This window comes from Camelus ferus, chromosome 8, assembly GCF_009834535.1.
Source record: "Camelus ferus isolate YT-003-E chromosome 8, BCGSAC_Cfer_1.0, whole genome shotgun sequence".
NCBI classification, from domain to species: Eukaryota; Metazoa; Chordata; class Mammalia; order Artiodactyla; family Camelidae; genus Camelus; species Camelus ferus.
The window spans coordinates 10042043-10060885 of record NC_045703.1 but is presented as its reverse complement, the minus strand read 5'-3'; the positions used below and the strand labels follow the sequence as shown (position 1 = coordinate 10060885).

Here is an 18843-nt window from a genome sequence, read left to right as displayed (position 1 = left end):
TCACTTTTCCACTCTTTTGTGTTCCTTTCATTGATTTCTCAGTACAGTACCAAACAAATCTCTCTAAGTTTGATGGCTTTCAACATTAGCTCTTGTAGTTTTAGTGACTGGTGTTTCTGAAGGATTTACAGTAAGGTTCTGTCTTCAGAAGCCCAAACATCCAAATTAACATGCAAATATTAGCAAAAAATTTTATGTTTAGAATCACATACACATGTCATCAGATTTTTCTCTTTGCCTCTGGAGATCTTGACATCAAATAGACCCCACCTCATGTGTTCTGTCCTTTGAATGGGCTTAATTAACTCTTATTTCTTCAATATGATTTTCTCCAAATAATCATCAGGTAAAAATATTTTATGATATGTAAGGAAAGGATAATGACATAACTACTTCAATTTATACTTTTCCCCCATTTTTTGGTTTCTCAGCCATGATCTAACATTGAGAGCTTTTTTTTGTTTGTTTTTTTTCTTTTTTGTTTTTTGACTTTGTTTTTGTTTTTGTTTTTGTTTTTTGCTTTCATTAGGGTCCCAGAGTTCTTATTTGTAAAGTCATTGGGACCTTTGGTCATCCGTTACTATAGGGCATCTTTGTAGCTTTGATTTGATATTTTAAAAGATGTCCAAACTATGGCATTTTTTTCTCCAGCAAAGACTCTTAAGTTATTGGTTGGTGGTAACATAAAAGGTTTTATAAACTGCATTTGCATATTTCTGCATGTATTAATTTAAACATCCTTTTTTATCCCTTGAAAGGTCTTAACACTTGAGAGAGGCCAACCAACTGACATATTGCTCATTAATCATACATATTAACTGGAGTAGTTAAAGCTTTAAAATCCAACTTACAATTCTGTCCACGGGGACTAGTTCTTGTTTTCTAAACGTGATGATATCTGCCTCAGACACTGCTAATTAGGTCTTTCCCTTGAAAATTCATCCTGACATTTTCAAGAACATTTTTCCCCCTTGAGTACGAGTTCATTAAATTATTAATATCCTTATATAAGTCTTGTAGGATTACTTAAACAATGCAGCTTTCTCTATTTTAAAGCCATAGTTCACAGTGAAGGATGAAATAGACCTCACTTCCTTATATCATTTTTTTTTTCAGTTAAAAACAACAGACTGGGTAAATATCAGAGAATAATAAATGTTATATTTAGTAACATAGAATGTTAAAGGGAGGTGAAAAATATTTTGTGCATGTAAATGAAAATGTGTATTAGTCAAGCTTCTCCAGGAAAATGAAACAAAACCAGCAGGATGTATATACAGAAAGAGACAGAGAGAGACAGAGAGAGAGATCGAGTTATTTTAAGGAATTGACTCACACAGTTGTAGAGGTTTGGTAAATCCAAAATCTTTAGAGTTAGGCTGGCAGGCTGGAGACTAAGTGAAGGGTTGCAGGTCGAGTCCAAAGGCTGTCTGCTGGCAGAAGTCTTTCTTGCTGGGGGGAGGTCAATCTTTGCTCCATTCCAGCCTTCAACTGATTGGCAAGACCCACCCACATTATGGAGGGCAGTCTGCTTTACTCAAAGTCCACCATTTTAATGTTCATCTCATCCAAAAACCACCTTCAGAGAAACATCCCGAAAAGTGTTTGGCCAATATCAGGGCACCATGGCGCAGCCAATCTGACATATAGACTTTACCATCACAAAGTGCTACACAGATAATCCACTCCTGATTTGCTGCACGATGGGATGAACTGTTGCCATTGGTGATCAAATCAGATAACCTACTTGTACCGCAGACAGAAAAGATAAATAACACATGATAGCACTTAACATGTGGAATCTAAAAAAGAGATACAAATTCTATTTACAAACCAAATGATACAAATTCTGTTTACAACAGACTCACAGACAGAAATCAAACTATGGTTACCAAAGGGTAAAGGTCAGGGAGGGATAAATTAGGGGTTGGGGATTAACAGGCACACATTACTATATATAAAACAGATAAACAACAAGGACCTACTGTATAGCACAGGGAACTGTATCCAATTACTTGTAACAGCATGTAATGGAAAAGAATCTGAGAAGAAAATATATATGTATAACTGAATCACTTTGCTGTACACTTGAAACTAACATGGGAAATCAACTACACTTTAACAATAATAAGTCAGATAACCTACGATCAGTCCTGTTGAGCGTCTGTATTCAATGGTAAGTCTGCAGCAGTTTTACCTTCTCAGCTGTTACCAATGTGGGCAGGTACTTAGGTCAACCTCAGTATATGGCCCTCTTCAGACACAGCTCCCCATGACTTCCCATCATAGTGTCATGAAACTCAGAGCTCTCACCACAATCCTCAAGGCAGGTCGAGGAGTCACCTGCAAAACAGAAAAATGGCCTACAAACACTTTTCTGGAGATAATCTGGCCTGCCTACCTCCTCTCTAACCACCTGAGTTTCTTGCTGATTCCTGAACAAGACATACTCAGGGCTTTGTTCTCACTGTCCCCTCCACTGGATGTCCTTTCTCAGCCCTTGTGTGGTCCGTGGACTCTTGGTTCAGGTGTGTGCTGAGACCTCTCCTGATTTGTCTGAAACTGCACACCTCCCTATCTAACTCTGTATCCCTCTACCCTGCTTTACTTTTTAGGATTCTTATTGCTCTCCAGAATTTATATCTTTACTTGTATAGTTATGAGATACACACAGTAAGTCTGGCAGAGGGGTAATGATCAGAGACAATACATCCAAGTTGCCTGGATTTGAGTCCCAACTCTGCTGCTTACTCATCAGGGGACCTTAGGCAAGTGGCTCCATCGCCCAGCTGCTTCATCTGTAAAACAGAGACACCTCAAAGACATTTTGAAGATTCAATAAACAAATGGATGTAAATTGCTTTTAATGGTGTTGGGCAAAGAGTAAGGACTGTATTTATCTATTAGTGTTACTGTACCTACTGGAGTATAAGCTCTATGAGGACAGAATGGAATCAGGGTGTTTCCAAAGCATAGAAAAGGATCTGGACCATATTAGGGACTCATTAAATGTTTGTTGAATGAATTAATGGATGAATCTGGGTACATGCCAGCTGAGAATGGGAAAAATGTCCACAAAAACACAGTGAGTTTACAATAGTCAAGACACGGAAGCAACCTTAATGTCCATTGACAAATGATTGCATAAAAAAAAAGTGGTGTATATATACAATGGAATACTACTCAACCATAAAAAAGAATAAAATAGTGCCATTTGCAGCAACATGGATGGATCTACAGATTATCATACTAAGTGAAGTAAGTCAGAGAAAGACAAATGTCATTTAATATCACTTACTGTGGAATCTAAAATATGGTACAAATGAACTTATTTACAAACAGAAAGAGACTCACAGACATAGAAAACAAACTTATGGGTACCAAAGGGGATGGAGTAAAGGGATAAATTAGGAGTTTGGGATTACACATTACTATATATAAAATCTATAAACAACAATGTCCTACTGTAGAGCACAGGGAACTATATTTAATAACTTGTAATAACCTATAATGAAAAAGAATGTATATAAATGTATAACTGAATCACAAAGCTGTACAGCAGATACTAACATAACATTATAAATCAACTAAACTTCAATAAAAAACATTTCTGAGCAAACTTTAAAAAAAAAACACAGTGAAGAGGTAGCAGGTGAGCAAATGATGAGTTTAAATTGTAATAGAAATTTTGTGTAGTTGAGAAAGCTGAGCTGGTTAGGTTTTATGTATGTATTTATATGTATGTATGTATGTGTGTACTACTTGTAGCAGGATGCTTAGAATAAGATGTAGTTGGGGTTTCTGCCTGAAGGATACTTCCCTAGAGGGGACAGAAAAGTCAAAAGAGAACATAAAAAAAATCCAGCAAATGACCCAAGCCAGGGCTGGCAGAGCCAACTGAGATACCAGCATTCCCAGGACACCTTAACCTCATTCTGGGAGAAGTCTGGATCTGCAGGAGGAAGAGACGTGGGAAGGCAGACTGAGAAGGACAGACTCTGGATTCCTTTCACCCGGTCACAACTGCAAGTGACGATGGATGTTAGGTTTAAGGCAATGAAACATAGTATCCAAATCAAGAAAAATATATACCCAGTATTCATGTAATGATGTGTCCCCAAGTGTTCAGTTTATGAAGGTCATCAAATACGTTCTCTCAATACCTAAATCGATCATGAAAGAACAAGACATAGTGGGCAGGCTGGGAAATGCCTTCTGAACACAGTTCCTTGAAAGGTTGGTGAAAATATCAGAGAAGAAAAGGACCAAAGAGGACACACGTCTGTGTCAGTGCACGAGTGTCCAGGGAAGTTGTCCCTGTGTGAGGGGACCCTTTGGGGTTTAGTGCCCCATCTTGTTGCTGAGAGTGTGAGATGGTGCCTCCAGCCACATTTCCTCCCATCCCAGTGACCCCCTACTCCCCGCCCCCCACCCTCCCAAAGGAAGGCTGGAGAGAGTTACTGAAAGGTTTGAGAAGGAACTTAGTTCTCACTCGCCCTCCCTGGAACTCCTGAGTTTCCCTACGACCGAATGAACAACACTCTCCAGATAGCTGTTGTGAATAACGTCCCTTCTGTCCTACCTTGAAGGTACCACCCAGGTCTTAGTTATTAGGATCTTCCCCTAAGATGGTATGTAAAACACAGAGAGCACATTTCTGCCAAATAAATTTACTTACCTTTTTGATAGTGTCTGATTCTGAAGTCAACATTTAAATATCCAATTGCAATTTAATGCATTAAATTCAAATTAATGAATTGATAATTAGGTGCTGAAAATTCTTCTGTTTCAAAATTGCATGACCTTTATACTTTCATCTTATGGATCCCCAAATTCTCGTCTACCAGGCAGTTATTAAATCACTGCAAAATGTATGCCTATGCATGTATTTGGTGCTGTTCAATTCAGTCCTTCTCACTGAAACTGTAGTTCTGGAATTCCATGCCTTGAGGATATATTTCATATGTTAAAGTATGCAACTCAAAAATGGTGGAAGTGCCCCCTCTATAATTTCACCTTCATTGATATCAAAATACAAAATTAATCATTAGTGACTTCTTTGTTCCAGGGCTGGCTGGTAGGGCTGAGTTGGTTTTTTGTTTCACTGGCCCAGACCCTGCCCTGTCTGGATTTTGTTGAGGAACTTCATCACATTGTCTCATCTTAACATTTCTATTCAGTAAAACACTATTTTATGTGCACTATTTGTCTCTCTACATGTTGATTTTATATACTTTAAGTCTAAAAATGTAACAGCTCCCTTAATAAGAGGAAAGATGCTTGAGCCATTCAATGGGCATTATGAGAGCACGTGGAGATGGGGAACCCAGGGACATAGTTCTTGGACAAGGAAGGCAGTGTCCAAGGGCCTATCCTCCTTCTCCAGCCCGTGACCACTCCTGTTGTGGACTTCCAAATATGGAGGAAGGAACATCTCACAGTGTACTCCCAGCATCCGCCCTCTCACTGCAATGCAGAGATGTTAAAATATGTCCCAGCATGTTCAGGAAGTTGCTTAGCCTCACCCTACGCTATCCCACCAGTGACACCAAGATGAGCCAAATGCCTCAGCAGAGATTGGCAACGCAGGCCTCGAAACAGAGCCTGCAATCGGGACTGAAAGTTGGTAGTTTGGCAAAATGATCAGGAGTCCAGACAAGTCTAAGTGGAAGGTTGTGGCTGGCATGTTGGCCACACACTAGGGTAGAGGTCAGGGTAGATCCTGAGGCCAAGGCAAGCAGAAGTCAGGTGAGCAGGTGAGAACAAGGAAGATCTAAGTTACAAAGGGCAAAGTGATATGCAAGCGAGACATTAAAAAATTTGGCTTGGTGGTGAGAATGCAAGAGAACGCCAAAAATTATAGCAGCAAAGTAACCTGAATTGTGAATAACCAGGATACCCCCCACCAAAGAAACCTTTATCCTGAGGATTATGGGTTTTAAGATCAGATCCACTTGGGTTTCAAGTTTAGCTCCATCAGTTAAGAGGAGAGTGATTTGGAGCTAGATCTTTAACCTTTCTCTGTAAGATGGGAACAGTGTCCCTCGCCCACCATAATTTTAAAAAGATTAAATGAAATAACGTAAGTTCATGCTTGGCACTCAGTGCCTGGACCATGGCAAGCAGTTGATAAATGGTGACCTTTTTAATAACCACTTGGCATAGACTTTTCTTATGGTTCCTATGTGGGCACAGAAGGAAAAGGTGATTGTTGGTAGGTCCAGTCAGAAGGGAGTTAAGAGGTCAGACCATGACTTAACTTGTCTTCATGGCCAAATTAGTACCAGTGCGGTAGCTTAGGAGGAATACTAAACAGCGACTGTAGCTGCTACTGACCACAGACCAGACCGTCAGGCCCAGCCCAGTGTTTTGATGAAATGTTATCATTTATTCAGATTATCATTTATTCAATTGTAGCTGAGGGGAGTTAGTTTATATTGTCAGATTTCCAACTTGTTTTGAAAAGCCACATTAGTTACTGATAGAGTCCATCCAAGGGGGAAAAAAAGGAAAGGAACAGAAAGATGGGGAAATCGTGGAATGATTTAGAAATGTTCAGATCCCAGCCTCAACGAGGAGGGCAATATGGAGAATGGCATCTCAGTGGACCATCCTTTCTTAGCGTTAAACTTATTTCAGATTCTTTGTTCATGCTGAGTTACATCCTCTTCCCGTGTCCTTACAAGGGCCACTTGGCTGACTCCTGAAATAATGAGACCTCTATGACTAGCCTTGTTGCCAGTTTACATGTATTTTTAAATATGTTAGGAAATACAATTCACTTAGGATATTATGCATTGCTCGTAGAAGTATCTCATTCCCATTTCCCCCTGCATATCATTGATTTCAAAACGTGGTAACTTTTCACATCAGTCATAAATCTTATTTCCGCTCACCATGTAAAAAAAGAGAACTCATCTTCCCAGATAGCCTGTAATGTTTTCCTGTGTAATTAACACCTCCTTCACAGTTGTGGGTGCCACTCAAGGCCCTGCCCCGTCTTCCTTGACATTTCCTTGATACCTTGTTCAAGCTGAGCTGACGCCTGAGAGTGTGATAAATACACACAAGGGGACAGGGGAATTCTGGAGAGGAGCCAGCTGTGTTCACAAGACCTGGCAATTTAGAGAGATTACTTACACACGTCTCCTCCGTGGGCTTGAGGTCTGCATACCATCCTTTATTTCGGTCCGATTATGGCTGTAACTTGTCTTCATCATCATCTTCCTCACCATCAACAAAAACCATCTGTCAGATAAGTACCCGTGGTCCATGATTTGCATTCTTCCCTTCTTAATGCTCCTGGAGAGCCAAGTGTTTATAAATGAAGTGGCTAATTTAAGATGCATGTGCTCTCGTACTGCAAGTCATCCTGGAAGCATCAGGTTATTTTTACCGTTGAAAATTAGTAGATGTCATTTATTTAAATAGACTTGAGGGTTTTTTTTTTTCCTTCCTGACAATGTGGACCCTCTGTGGTCTTACACACAGTAAATGCACATGGAGGAAGTCATTCAATAATTCAAATAAAATCATTCCATTGTGGAAACCTTGTTTCATTTTTTTTAATTTGTATTGAAGTATAACATACATTCTGAAAAATGTATGTACCCTAAAGATGCAGCTTGTTGATTTTTCACAAATTGAGCATATCTGTGTAACCGGCACACAATTCAAGAAACAAAGAAACATCACCAACCCCATAAACCCTCTGATGCTCTCAGTCACTCCCACTTCAGTGACCTGTTGTAACTTCTAGAGGCTTAGATTAGTTATGTCTGTTTTTATTTCTGTTTTGGTGGGGAGAGGAAGTAATTAGTTTTTTGGGGTTTTTTTAATGGAGCTACTGGGGATAGAACCCAGGACCCTGGGCATGCTAAGCACTGGACCTCCTAACCACTGAACTATACCCTTGACCTTTACTTCTTATATAAATTGATCAACATTATGTTTACAAGATTCAGCCATATTGTTGCGTATAGCTGTGTTCCACCCATTTTCATTGCTAAAGAGTATGCCATTGTATGAATAACCTACAATTTACTTTTTCTGTTTCTACTCTTAATGGGCATCTTGATTGTTATTTTAGATGAAAAAAATCCATATGCAAGGTTGAAAATTGGTTACATTTAACAGATGCACAATACATATTTAGAGCTGTTTTCTTTATATGTTATCAAAAAATTTTTAATTAAAAAATGCATTAAGGATGGCAGAAGGGCAGGGAGAAAAGGAACTAGCTCTTATTATTACCATCATTTGTCAGATATTACAGTAAGAATGTTGTATTTTTTGAATTGTGGAGACAGCACATAGCATAATATTTACTATCTTAGCCATTTTCAAGTAGTACAGTTCAGTGATGTTAAGTACACTCACATTATTGTGAAACAGATCTTCAGAACTTTTTCATCATGTAAAACTTAAAATCTCCTCATTAAACAACAACTCCCTATTTCCTGCTCTCTAACCCCTGGTAACCACCAATATATTTTCTGTTTCTATAAATTGGACTACTCTAAGTAACTCATATAAGTGAAATCATACAGTATTTGTCTTTTAGTGACTTATTTTACTAAGTTTATTTTAATTAGCTTAATGTCATCAAGCTTATAACAGAATTCCCTTCCTTTTCAGAGCTGAGTAGTATTCCACTGTATGCATGTACCACATTTTGCTTATCCACTCATCTGTTTTATTGTTGTTGTTCTTCTTCTTCTCATCTGTTAGTAGACATTTGGTTTGGTTCCACCTCTTGGCTATTCTGAGTAGTGCTGCTTATGAACATGAGTGTGCAAATATCTCTTCAAGGCCATGCTTTCAGTCCTTTTGGAAATATACCCAGAAGTGGGATTTCTGGATCACATGGTAGTCCTACTTTTCATTATATTAAGAACCTGCATGGTGTTTTCCATAGCAGTTGCACCATTTTACAACCTCACCAACAGTGCACAAAGCATTCCGATTTCTCCAGATCCCTGCCAATGCTTATTTTTTGTTTTTTGAAAGTAGCCATCCTAATGGGTGGGTGTGTAGTAGGAATTTTATATATGATCTCTTTTTTTAAATTCTTAAAAAACCTGCTGCAAAGTGTAAGTACCAATTTTCCAGCAGCGACATCTTGATACAATAAGCTTCCATAAGAGAAAAGGCTGGGACTCCAATCCATGTGCTCTTGAAGTTGACAACAGGGTTTTTATTCTTAAAGTTCCGTATGATCACAAAACCAATTCAGCTCTTTTGTTCTGAGCTGCATGGTTTACAAGATTAGGGGATATACAAGAGTGCCTGACTTTAAATATGAAGTAAGAGGTTGAGGTTTAGAACAGGGGTACTCAAAGTGCGGTCTCCAGGCTGGAAGCATCAGCATTACTGGGAATTTTTTATAAATGCAAGTTCTCAGGTCCCACCCTGGACCTGCTGAATCAGAAACTCTGGAAGTGGGACAGCAATCTGCTTCAGCTAGCCCTCCCGAGGATGCTCATACATGATCAGGTTAGAGTACCACTAGGCTTAAATCATCAGACAAATATCTAAACTGCTGTCTAATAACCTTTACACTGTTTCCAAACAGGAAACGTACACGCTGAGCACTGAGGTTTCCAGGGCAACCTGGTATGGTAAATCTCCAACAAACACAAAATAACCATCCCTGCACCTACATCATACTCCCTGGCCCCACCATGAACAGCCCCAGCCCCAGCCTCTAGCCCTCCCTGCAGTGTCCTCATGCAATTCCCCAGAGCCCGTGAGGAAACAGAGATCCACAGGTTACACTTACTTCAGAAAAAATGGAGGAATCTGATTCCAGTTCTAGGATGGGAGTTGTGGTTATGCCTGTTGTCTTGGCATCATTATGAATAATAAAATACTCTGCGAGTTATCCTGGATTAAATAATAAAATTCCCCGTTCCCTACCAAAAATCGACTGTTAACTGCTTAGGTCGGCTTTAGCCTTTCCCTAATGCTTCTAAGTGAGACGAGAAAGATCTTCTGGGGTAACAGGAGACCACGAGACTGTTCAGTGCAGCCTCGAATGGGCGGAGGGAGACGAAGGAAGGAATTCCTGGGGCACCTTGGAGAGAAGGAAGACGTTGTCTGAGAGTGGGCTTCAACTAGGCGGTTGATCGAAATGGTGGCCCCCAATGGTTCCCTTATATTTTGGAGCATCCACATGTGTTTCTCATCCATTCACCCTTCTGCCCTGTCCTGTCGGAGCACTCTCTACAGGTCACTGAGACCTAGGACTTGAGGTAAAGTCCTAAGTCCAAAGACACCTCAAATTTATTAGACAGTATGGTTAAAAAAATGGTGACACTCTTGCTTTGTAAAACACGTCTTAAAAGATTATTCAAATCTGCTTTAGAGAGTTCAAGCCTAGAAAGCACGTACGTGTAAACTTTTCGAAAGGATGTGCTGGCTGAAGTTCTCCATGCACAATATGCACCAATAATTTAACAAATCCTCAAAAATATCTTACCTGTATGTGTACTCTTAGCAAGGGTGCATAAAGGAAATCAGCGTTCCCCCGGCACTGTTCCAGAGACACTGTTCCAGTACAACACTCTGGCAGTTGCCAGGCTGGCTTGAACGATGATGTAAGTCAGCACTGAGAGGCAGGAATCAGGATGTTTGCCCGTACTATACCAAATTATGACTGCTTTGTCCTCCTCATCGTAAGACATGCCAGTGTGATGTTACAATTTCTGATACGTCGTTTATCTTTTAAACATTAACTCTGTGATAAAAGCTGATCAACAGTCAGCCTCATTTCCCTCACTTCCTGCCCAGATCAATATATATGTCTCCCATCAAGACAGGAGAACACACACAAAAGTTGATCCCATGGTTTTAACTCAACTTGACCTAAAAGAAAGAACTGATCGCCTTCTCGGAGGCCATTGATTTTTTTCCTGTGTGCTCTTGCAAATTAATACAGGACAATACTCCCACTTTCTAAGCAAACTTTTTAATCATTGACTCATCCTCAGGGGCTAATAGACTTACATTTACTAAAAGACCCAATATATTGATTTGCAGAACTGCAAGACGAGAAGAATTTGCACCTGTGTATAACTTTTATTCGGTATACAGAATATTATGTTTTATACTCATTCCAATCTGACAACACCCCTCCACCAGAGGAACTCTAAGGTTCAGATCTCTAAAACAGAAGGCGCATGAAAATACTACTAGTTGTATTTCTGGTTTTAATAAAACTTTAAAAAATCTGCCCTGTAGATGTTAGCTAGGGTTTTTTTTTTTTTTTTTTTTATGCAAACAGCTGCGTTCTTAGAAGGATTCTTTGATAGTGTGTAATCCACTTGCCTTCAGCAGTGATGGAAGCATTTCCCACCCGATCGCAGTGCTGTGTTTGCTTACTAACCTTCCAAAGCTTGCCCCGCTGCTCTACCTGGCATTGAACTTCCTACCCGACTCCAGGCCTGGATGAAAACCAGACAAATCAAGCAACTTTGGCTGACACTTTCAGAGCAAGAAAATTCATAAATGAAATGGCCCTTTCCATGTTTTTGCTTACAATTCTCCCCCAAAAGAGTTGAAAGATCAACCTAATACTGTTACTTTTTAAGTAGCAACAAGCCTGAATACATATTAGTGTACCACCAATATGTCAATAAAATAAAATTACTAGTAACAATGAAATAGAGTGTCCATATTTAGAAAACATGCTCAGAAATGCTTCTCATTCAAAATGTGTACTTTCAGTACCAAAACTTGCTTCCTTCTATTAGAAAGGGGAAAAAAATAAAGAAGAAAATAAATTTGTAATAAGAAAATGGTCTTTAAATGATAATAGATACACGGGTACTTAAAAATGTTATTCTGACTCTCGCAGTTGGAATTTAGCTACTTGTGAACTTGAGAAGTTAACACTCACTCACAAAAATGAAGATTGATAAGCAAGGAGTGAACATTTTAGTTTACTTACAAAACAGCCAAGCCATCCAAAGGGAAGAAAAGAGCAAGTCAATGTGCTTCACACAACATAGGTAATCACAAGGTGGCTTAAGGAAGTGCTTTTCAAACTTTAGTGAGAGTAAGGATTACCTGAACTGGTTTTTTTCAACACTAAGTCATAGATCCGTTCTAAACCAGTAAGTCCAGGGTGGAGCCCAGAAGTAGATATTTTTAATACCTTCTCATGCTGATCTAAAGTCAGAATTCAGACCACTCTTTAAGAAATACCAATTTAAGATGACAACTACATCTGTTGTTGTATGTGAAGCCACTGAATTATCAGATAAAATGCCAACCTTGGCCCATCTTCCAGATAATTTGTATTACTTTGCTTGAGTATCAAGGTAGACAACTTTTAAAGAGCTGATAATAACAGTTACGAGTTATTTGTTCCAGGCACTATTTTTCTCATCTTGGTCATTAAGAGTTGTCCCAAAGCTTTTAGACTTCATCAATCTTTAAAGGTCATGTGGACTCGGAATTGTTTTGTAACTTTTAGTTGAATTTTACTGTCTTTAAAATTGCCGCTGAACATTGCTTCATCTGAAAATAAAATGGAAGCACAGCTTTTATTGTCTCTTTCTCTTTTGTTTCTAGGGAAGACGGGGGAAAACAGGTCCTCCAGGAAAACCGGGACCTCCAGGACCACCTGTGAGTAAACAAACAGGACATCCCACCAGGGTCCCTCTCTATTTCTGTACGTTTGCCTACAGGTTATTTTAATCCCCTGGAGATACTATTTTCCATCTTTTCACTGTATGAAATGATTGTACTCCCACCACCACAAGCCAGGAGGTCAGGGAGGCTGCTGGCCGGCTGCCCCCTTGCCCACTTCATCACCTGGACAGGCACAGGTGTGCTGCCCACATGGGTGCCCCAGCCAAGTCCCAAACCCATGAATCCCATTCTGAACCTACCTGAGCTCCATTGCCTCAATTTCTTAACATCCAGGCTGGTAGGAAGTTGGACATATGGGGAGGCATGCCCACTGTTCTCAATACAACTCTCTTGTTAGTAGAATTCCATAGAATGTCATTGCTAAAGAGAGCCAGAAAGATCTTGTAGCCAATTAGCTGATCTCTTCCATTACCCCAAGCTTCTAGAAAAAGTCTCCCATTTCTTGTGGTTCTGCTAAGTCTTCAACCTGGCAGAGTCTCGTTTGTGTCCAAGTTACCCCACTGACTCTGCACTCTCTTCGGCCAGCAACCATCTCTGAGTCACAAGATGCCCTGACTCTTTTCTGGCTTCACTTTATTTCGCTGCCATATAGGAGTTTACGTCGTTGACTGTTCTTTCCTTGAAGTTCTCTGCTCTCTTGGTTCATTGACACTGATTTTTCTCTCCTACCTTTGGGGTCATCCTTTTTGTCTCCTTCATTAACAGTGTTCCCCCTTCCCTTATGTTATATTGCATGATTTAAAGAATCTTCATCTTTTATTTCAACCTTGACATTCCTCCTGAGTTTCAAGGTCGTGCGTCTCGCCACCTGCCCAGTAGCCCCATTTGGAGGTCTCCAACGTGCTACAAAAGTAGCATCTCCAAAACTAAACTCTAAAAATGCCCCTAGGTTGATTTTCTCTCCCTCATCCTCCACATCCCAATGCTTCCTAAATCAGGTCCGTTCACTTCCTAATAGCTCGTGAACCCATCTCCCTCTCTCATTCCTCATGCTCGTGTCAGTTTGTTTCTGTATTTTTGTGGCCTTCTCAGAGCTGGTCTCATGACCTCTGCCTTCCCCAAGTGAAAAACTATTTCTAGATTATAACTCTGATCATGAATCTCTTTGGTGGAAAATTCTAATAACTACTTTTCCTTTTGGATGGATCTTACATCTTCCACCTGCCACTCTAGTCCCTTCAGAGTTTGCCCTTGGCCTGTTTTTCCTTCTTTTGCAACCCGTAGTGTAATCTTCCTTTACTGTCTCAAAAATGCCCAGCTTTGTGAATGCCCTCCCGGAGGCCCAGGTCAGTTCCCCCACCCGCGTAACTCAGCTCAGACCCCAGGTCTCCCACGTGGCCTTGGCCAGTGTTCTCACTACGTGAGCTACCATCCTCCGAGATCCTATGCGCTCTTACCTCCAATGGAGAGAGCATGTTGTTTTGTAACTCTTGTTTTCCTTAACTTTCTGGCCACTGCCCTGTGAATTTTTTTTTTTTTTTTGAACCTCTTTTATATCATCATTGCCCAGCACAGTTTCTGGCATGTAGCATGTGATTATTCATTATTTAATGAATGAGTAAACAAATGAATATATTCTGTGAATGAGAAAATGAAGACCAGAGTACTACTTAGACATAAAAAAGAATAAATAATGTCATCTGCTGCAACATGGGTGGACCTGGAGATCGTCATACTAAGTGAAGTAAACCAGAAATAAAAAGACATATGTCATATGATATCACTTACATGTGGAATCTTAAAAAAAAAAAAAGAGAGAGAGAGAGACAAATGAACTTATTTACAAAACAGAAACAGACTCACAGACATAGAAAACAAACTTATGGCTACCAGAGGGGGAAGAGGGGGGGAGGGATAAATTGGGAGTTCAAGATTTGCATATGCTAACTACTATATATAAAATAAATAAACAACAAGGTTCTACCATATAGCACAGGGAACTATATTCAGTATCTTGTGGCAACCTATAATGAAAAAGAATATGAAAATGAATATATGTATGTATATGGGTGACTGAAACATTATGCTAAACACCAGAAATTGACACAACATTGTAAACTAACTGTACTTCAATTTAAAAAAAGAAACAAACATGAAAGAAAGAAGAAAGAGAGAAAGAAAATGAAGACCAGAGATTAAGTGACTTTTTAAAGACCAGAACCCCCTGCACCACCACTAGAGGGCTCCAGATCTCACCCCTTAGGAATCACTAAGGGTGGAGTCCGGTGTCAAAAATGAACATGATGAGGGGGAGGGTGTAGCTCAGTGGTAGAGCATGTACTTAGCGTGCATGAGGTCCTGGGTTCAATCCCCAGTACTTCCGTTAAAATAAGTTAAATAAAAACCTAATTACTTCCCCGCACCAAAAAAAAAAAAAAAAAAAAGACTCATTAAAAAAAAAAATGAACAAGATCGCTGTCCTGTCACTGATTTCATTTCATCCATTTAGCGATTCAAGTAAATTGTCCCATTAGCAACATCCTGGTATCAACTGATAGTGGTTAGAAAAAAGCAAGTGGGTGGGGGGGCAAGAGACATAAATTGGGCATCCTGGAACCCAGTCTTTAAAGGAATCAGCTTTGTTGATTTCCATCCCAGATTTCCTGCCAAAAGAGAGAACACTCTGTAGGATTTTCAATAATTGTCTTGTGCTAGAAAGAAGAAAACCTGGTACAGGCTAACAGGCAAGATTAGACCTTCACGTAGTTTTCTAAATGTCCGACGCTGCTTTCAAGACGAGATAATTGTTGCCTCAAGGAGGAATTTGAATGATGAAGGCCTTTATGACGAGCTTGCCAAAAGTCTAGGAGAGAAGAGGATTATACCAAATCCTGGAATGAGTTCTCAACTATAGATCAAATGAGTGTACTGAAGAATTTAGAAGATTAAGAAACATGCGACCAAATGAAGGAATTCAGAGTATTCAATTCCATAGGTTTTACTTTGTTGCCAGAGTGTTTGGGAGAGAGAGATATTTACTGTATTTCAGGTAAGGATTTGGAATTTAAACTCAGCTATGGGTCTGATAGACAGTGCTTGTTATACCCTGAGTACACGGTATTTAAAAGAAAAGTAGGGGGGGGGATGGTACAGCTCAGTGGTAGAGCGTGGGCTTAGCATGCATGAGATCCTGGGTTCAATCCCCAGTGCCTCCATTACATAAATAAATAAATAAAAATAAACCTAATGCCTTCCCCCAAAAAAAGAATTTAAAAAAAGAAAAGTGGTGTATTATTTTTGTTTGTTAGACTGCAAAAATAAAGAGAAAAATCTATGCAAAAAAGAAAAAGCTTTTATTCACAGGTTAGCTTTTGTTTAAAAACTATTAAACTCTATCATCAGCTCATTTTTTGTCTAAGAATTGTGCTTTATGGAAACTTTTTTTGGGGGGGGTTTAAGCTTTTTGTTGAAGTGTAGTCAGTTTGCAATGTTGTGTCAATTCCTGGTGTACAGCATCATGCTTCAGTCATACGTGTACATACATATATTTCTTGTCATATTCCTTTTCATTATAGGTTACTACAAGATATTGAATATGGTTCCCTGTGCTCTACAGTAGACACTTGTTGTTTATCTCTTATTTATAGTAGTTAGTATCTGCAAATCTTGAACTCCCAATTGTCTTTTTGATTCTGAGATAACTCCTCTAGCTGACTTAAATATTTTTTTCTCTAATACAAGTATTATCAAAACTTTATCTTGAGGTACGGTTTTCATCAGCTTTTGAATTTTGTTGACAAAAAAGTTCTACATAATACGTAGACTATATGATGTGCAAATCAACATACTGCAGAAAGCCCTATGCACTTAGTCATGCTTGCAGGAATTAGTTAAGGGCAGCATTGAAAAGAAAGGTTATATAACCGGTTCCCCCCTTGTTTTCTATGCCACTTTCATGTTTAATTTGTCTCAACATAATGTATTTTAGCAAGAGGACTGCTATTTCCCGAATGGTCAGAAATGAACAGAGTTCTTCCAAATCAGTCCTTTCAAGATCGTATGAACTAACATTTTAAGAAAGTGACCTTATAGGAAAAACATCAACCTGCTCCTAATTCACACTGTTTGATAGTTTCACCAATCAGTAAACATTTATTTAAGACCTACTATGTGCCTAACACTCTGTTAGGAGCTGGACTTGCAAAAATGAATACAATACACAGACTCTTCAAAGATTCCAGTTTAATTCACAGAAGATGTGAACAGAGGAAGTAAATTTAGAAAAGTCTATCGTTTCCTTAAACTTTGCTCAATTTCTTTAAGAAAATGTTCTTCCGGTCTGGGGCTTTAGAAATGCTTCCTAAGCCGAAGGAGTGGGGCAATTTCCTTCAGGAATTGACAATTGAAGCATAAAGGCTGAATCTTAACAAAATGGAGGAGTTCCCACCTGTTAAGGACAACATGGGTGAACCCAGAGGGCGTTGTGCTAAGTGAAATCAGCCAGTCACTGAAGGACAGAGACCCAGTGACTCCACTTATGGATGGCTTCTGACGTGGTCGAAGGCACAGAAGCAGAGGACACAAGAGTGGTTTCCAGGGGCGGAGGGATGGGGGTGCTGAGGAGTCATTACTCAAGGGGTGTAAATTTCAGTTACGTGACATGATTATGGCCTGGAGATCTGCTGTATGACACAGTGCCTACAGCTGACAATGCAGTATTGTGCATTTCAGAATTTGTTACAAGATGAGATTTGATGTTATATGTGCTTCACACACACACACACACACACACACACACACACAGAGCAAGGGACACAAGGACACTCTGGGAGGGGTGGCTACGTCAGTTACCTTGGTGGTGGTGACATCACAGGTGTTTGCATGTGTATATACTCATCAAACTGTGCACATTAAATAAGGCAGTTCTTTGTGTATCAATGACACCTCGATAAAGCTGTTTATTAAAAAGTTTTGTCCGGGAAAAGCGTGTAGAAGGGAAGGAGAGAGCAGGCTATGTGCTGCTGGCAGGGCAGGCGGGCAGCCAGGCAGCCTCCGGGCAGACCTGCTGTGAGCACCACACGTCTTGAGAGGCTGCAAGCACCTGAGTGGAGCGTCCCAAGGCCAGACTGCACTGATAGGTCCCTGTAGTGGTAGAACAGTTGGATCACTGAGGGAGTGAGCCAGGTTCATTGCAGCTATTATAGTATTGGCTCTTTTAAAAGTATCAGCAGAGAGCCTTTTTATCTCTGTCAGGATGTCCCACATCGTCATTTGTAATTTATCATCACAGTTTACCTATAGCTTAAGAGCCATCCCCCTTTCCTTGTAGTCTCTGTTAGATCAAGATGTTGTGTTTCATTTATTTGTCTTTTCCCCCATCGGACCTTATGTGAGATGAGCTCTACTTCACAGCAGGGAGGAAGGTAACCAGAGAAAGAAGGAAAGGTGGGAGCTAAGACCCTTCTGACCGAGACGGGGAGATGGCATCTGACTCACCCTGCTGGTGTGCACGTGAGAGTCCTTGGCCACGCGCTGGAATGCCTTATGACAATGTGAAATATTTTTTAAAAAGTATTTTTTTCTCTTATCAAATAATAATCAAACAATATGTAATGTCCCTTAAATAAGTGACTAGCACAGCATATAATTTTAGCATATGTGTCTGCACGACTAGCCTTCGAAAAAGTTAGGGGAAATTTTTCTATTCGTTTATTCTGATCAGGGTGACTGTCTGAAAAGAACCAAGGAACAGGAGTTATCAGGAGGCATGAGTCCCTTTGGTGACAGCATACTTTGCTCAGTTTCTTTAAGAAAATGTTCTTCCTTCTAGGGCTTTAGCGATGTTTCTTAAACCAATGGTAGTGTTGTTGGGGAGCGTGTAGCTCAGTGGCAGAGCAGGTGCTTAGCACGCACGAGGTCCTGGGTTCAACCCCCAGTCCCTCCATTAAAATAAATAAATAAACCCAATTACCTCCGCCCCACCTCCCCCCAGAAATGAAAAATCAAAGGTAGTGTTGTTATTTACGGGAGAGTCAATGAAGACTTTAAAAACTAGGAGAAGGAAATGTCTAACGGCCTGAAGCAACTGAAATAATTAAATCATTTTCACCAGTCCTCCTACATGCAATTCTTTGTTCTAAAACCAAATTTATATTTTCTCCCTTTCTTCAGAAATATTTGTACCAAAAAGATAAATTGCTTACAAAGAATAATTTACCACAAGTTTCCTTTTAGCAGATACTTGTA

The 18843-nt window shown here is 39.8% G+C and overlaps 1 protein-coding gene across 1 annotated transcript in view; it reads left to right on the top strand.

The window, feature by feature from the left end:
* COL19A1 (collagen type XIX alpha 1 chain) overlaps positions 1-18843 on the top strand; it is a 323156-nt gene that overhangs the window by 188570 nt on the left and 115743 nt on the right. The window contains 1 exon segment of the mRNA XM_032484458.1: positions 12577-12630. Within this exon segment, the coding sequence (XP_032340349.1) occupies positions 12577-12630 (54 nt within the window).